The sequence below is a fragment of the Podarcis melisellensis genome, assembly GCF_964234715.1.
Source record: "Podarcis melisellensis genome assembly, chromosome: 1".
Classification (NCBI taxonomy): Eukaryota; Metazoa; Chordata; class Lepidosauria; order Squamata; family Lacertidae; genus Podarcis; species Podarcis melisellensis.
In genome coordinates, this window is record NC_138528.1 from 132,742,836 (window position 1) to 132,748,835 (window position 6,000).

The 6,000-nt window shown below is 46.2% G+C and overlaps 1 protein-coding gene across 3 annotated transcripts in view; it reads right to left on the bottom strand.

Moving 5' to 3' along the window:
* SPAG16 (sperm associated antigen 16) overlaps positions 1–3,462 on the bottom strand; it is a 399,910-nt gene extending 396,448 nt beyond the window's left edge. For all 3 annotated transcript variants that reach the window (XM_081924719.1, XM_081924718.1, XM_081924720.1), the window contains exon 1: positions 3,357–3,462. In XM_081924719.1, the coding sequence (XP_081780845.1) occupies positions 3,357–3,408 (52 nt within the window). In that variant the 5' untranslated portion in view covers positions 3,409–3,462. The remainder of the gene's footprint in view (positions 1–3,356) is intronic.
* Between the last annotated feature and the right edge of the window lie 2,538 nt (positions 3,463–6,000).

The following is a 6,000-nucleotide window of genomic DNA, read 5'->3' on the forward strand; positions in this document are numbered from 1 at the left end:
TGACTCTCCAGGACTATCTGGCCCTCCAGACTCGCCTCAAGTCACACACCCTCCAGATCCCTCACTAGACCTGCTTTGCACTCTTGTTGAATGTTTTTGCCTGGCTGGAATGTCTCCTTAGAATCACCAGATCTCCAAAGTCTCAGATCCCAACAGCCACAGCATGGAGGCGCAAGCCTGGGACTCCATGAAGCAGTGGCAGAGCAAGGTTGCACTTTAAAATTTCTAACTGATATCCAATATCACATTACTGATCTCTTTTCAATTTGTTTTGACATATATTTATGTACCTGCTTTGGTGTCTACTTGAGTCACAAGCTCTTTCTGAGAGAAGAGAGAGAGAGAGAGAGAGAGAGAGAGAGAGAGAGAGAGAGAGAGAGAGAGAGAGAGAGAAAGAAATATTTCTACTGGAGGAACACGATGGAAAAGGTGGTGATGATTTAAAGTTTATTATTGGGTAAGCTGGGTCCTATAAAAATAAAAGCCCACCGTGCTTTTGCATCCTAGACTTCAAATGTAACTCATTTCCCTGAAGATCCTGAATAACTAACCTAGAAGAAGGAGGTATGAGAAGCCTAGGTTCTTGCTAGGCCTGCCTAGTTAGTTGTGACTTCTGTTTCAGTGTATCTGAAGAAGTGTGCATGCACACGAAAGCTCATACCAAGAACTAACTTAGTTGGTATTTAAGGTGCTACTGGAAAGATTTTTTTTTGTTTTGACTATGGCAGACCAACACGGCTACCTATCTGTAACTAGTTAGTTGTGATAAGCTCTGACTAGGTAAGCAAAAGCGTTTCACAATACCATGCAGATTTGCATTGGGAATTCTGCATTAACTACTCCAAAGCCATCAGGTTGCAGCCTGAGTATTGTGCATGCCTTTAGTTTATCCTGATAAGGTGACCGTAGTTCAAATAGCAGTTTAATATATTTCACAATTCAAGGCATATTTATTGAAATTAGATGGTATTTATGCTTTAGCTCTACAGAGATACATTCTTCTAAAACAGCTGACATGTGCATTAGTCAGAAAAGAATAAAAGGGTATGCTGTCACTGCCTGCTCCCCATCGCTTTATCTTTATATTTAACTTCCCTTAAGAACTGTAATGGGGCAGCTACAAAACCTGAAACTATGGGTCAAGCTCCCTGGAAGCTGGCAAACATTGTGATGGTCTGTTTTTGCTTTAGTATCAAGTTAATGGGAAAGATGAACGCACTGTCATTCATCACATGGAAATACAGTATGAGTTCTACCTACATGGCAAAGCCTGCAACATTTCAGTCCAGAGTACAAACCTATGCAGGGACGTGGATGGTGCTGTGGTCTAAACCACCAAGATTCTTGGGCTTGCTATTCGTAAGGTCAGCAATTTGAATCTGAGCAATGGGATGAGTTCCCATTGCTTTGTCCCAGCTCCTGTCAACCTAGCAGTTTGAAAGCATACCAGCTAGAGTAGATAAATACCTACTTTCCTGTTTATAAGATGCCCCCTTGTATATTTTAAGAAAAGGAGGGGAGATGGCCCAAAGTTGTTGAGCCTCTCCCCCCACGCAGCTGTGGGCAGGAAACACTCCCTAGCCTAGATCGTTTCCCACACACAGCGGCATTGGGTGAATTTGCACTCCCTCTAGCCATCAGGTTTGCAGGAGCGCAACCTCCCCCGACGCATGGGAAACGATCCAGGGAGTGCTTCCCACGCACAGTGGCATTGGGTGGATTTGCGCTCCCATCAAAGAGCTGGCCAGCGGTGCGCAACTTCTCCCCGCCACGCAGCTGCAGGCAGAAAACACCTTCCAGATCGCTCCCCGCTTGCTGCGGCATCGGGGGAAGCCATGCTCCCGCCAACCGAATGGCTGGCAGCACGCCGCTTCTCCCCGCCATGCCACTATCCGTGTATTGGACAACCCCAGTTTTTTGACATGGTTTTTGAGACAAAAATCCTTATCCAATACACGTAAAAATAAAGTAGGTCCTGCTATGGCAGGAAGGTAAGCAGCGTTTCCAGGCACTTTGGCTTCTGTCACGGTGTCCCATTGTGCCAGAAGTGGTTTAGTCATGCTGGCCACATGACCCAGAAAAGCTGTCTGTGGACAAACACTGGCTCCCACAGCCTGAAAGAGATGAGCACTGCACCCCATAGTCAAATTTGATTGGACTCAACTGTCTAGGGGTCCTTTACCTTTACCTTACAAACCAATGCACACCTACTTAGTAGTTACTTCTGAGGACTGAGTTGCAAGGTTGCAACCCAGTGCCTATTTTTCTGGGATCAGCCCCCTCCCACTAAACCCACAAAAACCTTTCTATCATGCAAAAGGTCCAGCTGCAAAATTTCAAGGAGACCTTTGCCCCATCTCAGCTCCTCTTGGGAAAAGCAATCCTAAGAAGACTGAAGGAGGGTGCAGGAAGATAAAAGGTGCTTTAAAAAATTACAACATCACCTTATTATTATTTATTAAATTTGTTAGTCGCTTTGTCTTGCCAAAGGCAACCCAAAGCAATTTACGAACAAACATAACAAAGGGGGTTTGCTCCCAGCGCCTTCAGAAAGCAGGATTTAAGAGAAGCGTATTTTCTTACATCACTTGTTGCTGTTACAACTATGCAAATTAACGACAGGGATCATCACATTTATGGGGAAATAGAAGTATGAACCCAGATGCAGGGGGGAGGGGGTCCCAAACGGAATAAAAGTGCCGAAGGGACTTAAAGCACAAAGTTTTCCACCTACAAGGATTTGGTTTGAGGAGTTAATCTATATTTGTTTGCTCAAACCCGCTTAAATAAAAGCAGTAAGAACTTTCCCCCCTGAACATAGACGCCTACACTCATATTGATCCCTGTGCCCCTATTTATAGATAGAAAGATAGGGACACATGTGGTGCTGTGCGTTAAACCACAGAGCCTAGGGCTTGCCGATCAGAAGGTCGGCGGTTTGAATCCCCGCGACGGGGTGACCTCCCATTGCTCGGTCCCTGCTCCTGCCAACCTAGCAGTTTGAAAGCATGTCAAAGTGCAAGTAGATAAATAGGTACCACTCCGGCGGGAAGGGAAATGGTGTTTCCATGCGCTGCTCTGGTTTCGCCAGAAGCGGCTTAGTCCTGCTGGCCACATGATCCGGAAACCTGCCTGTGGACAAACGCCATGAGCGCCCCAACCCCAGAGTTGCCTTTGACTGGACATAACCGTCCAGAGGTCCTCTGCCTAGATTATGGGATGCCTTACAGGGTGACCAATGATAGGCGACAGATAGAGGCTAGACAGGTGGAAAGCGATAGATAAGGATAGCAGGACGTTTCTAACGAATTACACGGGCGACGGTCCTGCTGGGTTTGCGCCCGGCCCAAGGATACGCTGCAGGCAGAAGGTGCCCTCCGTCGTCGTCACCGTCGCCGCCTCCTCCATGCCCGCCGCCGCCGCCGCCTCAGCCCGGCCCGCCGACCAGGCCGCGCCGCGTCGCTCCGTTGCCCAGGCGACCCCGCAGCCCCGCCCCTTCCGCGGCCGCGTAAGAAACAGCCCACCAGGCGCGGCTCGCATGCGCAGTGTAAAGCGCGCCCGCCCGTGCCTTGGCCGGCTCACGTGGGAATTCACGCGTCACACACGTGTCCTGACGGTGCTGCGTGCATTCCAAGAAAGCCGTACTTCTCTGGCTCAGAAGGTTTATACACCGCTCGACTGTAGAAACAGAATCATAATAATAATCATCATCATCATCATCATCATCATCATCATCCCACCCCTCAAAGCCCTTAAGGAAAGAAAGGTAATAAAGCCGAGGAGCAATCCACAGCCCTGTCTTGAAAACGTGCAAAAGTCAGAATACGAAAATGGATCGAAAGTCACCTCAGCTTTCTGAAGCCCGGTCAGTGGGCAAAGGAGAGGAAAAGGTTTGACACGATTACAAAGGTAGCAGCAAAAGGAGCCCTAAGCAATTAATGAAGCGCATCGAAGAGCGTGATCCAGCTCCACATGAATCGGGTGATCCAGTGCCGGATTTACGTATAAGCTAAACAAGCTATAGCTTAAAGGTAAAGGTAAAGGTACCCCTGCCCGTACGGGCCAGTCTTGACAGACTCTGGGGTTGTGCGCCCATCTCACTCAAGAGGCCAGGGGCCAGCGCTGTCCGGAGACACTTCCGGGCCACGTGGCCAGCGTGACATCGCTGCTCTGGCGAGCCAGAGCCGCACACGGAAACGCCGTTTACCTTCCCGCTGGTAAGCGGTCCCTATTTATCTACTTGCACCCGGAGGTGCTTTCGAACTGCTAGGTTGGCAGGCGCTGGGACCGAGCAGCGGGAGCGCACCCCGCAGCAGGGATTCGAACCGCCGACCTTTCGATCAGCAAGTCCTAGGCGCTGCTTAGGGCGCCCCAAAAATGTAAAGAGGAAAAAACCTGGATATACCTTTCCAAAATATATTCTGTTCTGTGCAAATGGCTTTAGATACCTATTAGGTCCATGCAGCATATATTCCACACACAAAAACAGTGACAGTATGTTGTTGACAAAGGACAGCTGGACATATAAAGGGCCCCATTACATTGAGGAGCTGAGGCTTCATCAAACCTCAATCCGGTCCTGATTGGGTCCATATAAGATCTAAAAATAAAGGTACAAAAGAAATGAATATCGATGGCAGCAACAACAACAAAACCCAACAACACACCTTCAACAATAGCCCAGCCCCAAGAGTCCTGACATTGCTGTGGTTCAGAGGGATGTATCCCCACCTTTGCCCCTGACAGGGACTTGAGGCAGCTTACAGATAAAATTAAGGGGAGATTTAAAAACACTGGGGTGGGATAACATTTTTTAAATTAAATTTTAATAGAATTAAAACTATACAGATACAGATATAAAGATCTATTAAAACCATGCAGATAATTGCAGTAAAAACAGCACAGCACCCACGCTTTCATTAAAAACAGACTGCGATGAGACAGCAACACTTTCCTCCAGCACTTTGAGAATAGCAAGGGAGGATGATCTGGGTGGGCAGATTTCTACTGGTCCCAGGAACAGAATTTGAAATCAACTACCATTTTGTTATTTATCAGTGGTCAACTGAGAAAATTCCTTAAAATGGGTTCATAACTGTGGTACCTCTCAGAGTGGCCCATGTTAGAAGTGCAGGGAGTGACGACTGCTGCAGATGATGTGAACAAAGCACCTTATATATTCATATTCTGTTTTTCTCTGTTTTATGTGTTTTATCTTTTGTAATGGTTTCAGCTATAATGATGATGATTATATGTGATAATGTACCGTGAGACTTTTTTAAATGGGAAAAATAAGAAAGCAGTCTATTGTTAACGTCACCAGTGTTGACATTGTTAAACATTTGGGAGGAAGAAACTGAGGGGTGGGAGAGTTACACAGGGACATTCATTGGTTTCATGTTAGCAGTTGCCTAAGTGGAAATGGCAAAGAATTGGAAGCAGGCTGACCATTGAACAGTGGGGAACTGGACAAAACACATCTGGCATATTGCAGTGGCCGAGAAGCTGACTTTCAAATTGAAATTGGCAAAGGAAAAATCATTAACATTGGATATGCAATATGGAATACCTTTGTGGTTAATATTAAAGAGTACAGACAAGGCTGTCCTCAAGGCAGGGACACATCACTGGAAATCCTAACTGTAGTTATTTATTTATTTTAATGCACACAGACACACACAACTCTAACTAGTCAATAGTTTAGAGACTGCACCTTCTAAGAGTGGCTGCCAGACTTGGATTTGCACTTTTCTGGAGAACAGCTTTCCTGGGACCACAGGCAACTCAGATGAATGTTGCTGCTTCTGATGTAATGATGCTGCTTCAACAAATGTTACAATATTGTTACAAATGTTACAATATTTCAAACCCTTAAAGACCAGGTGTGAAATTCACCTTTGGGGTTTTTAATTTGATTTACAGTATTGTTGTTCAACTGACAAATTAGAGTTGTGTGTAAAGCCTTACTCTGTTATTGTTAAATGGGTGAATAAAGCAATT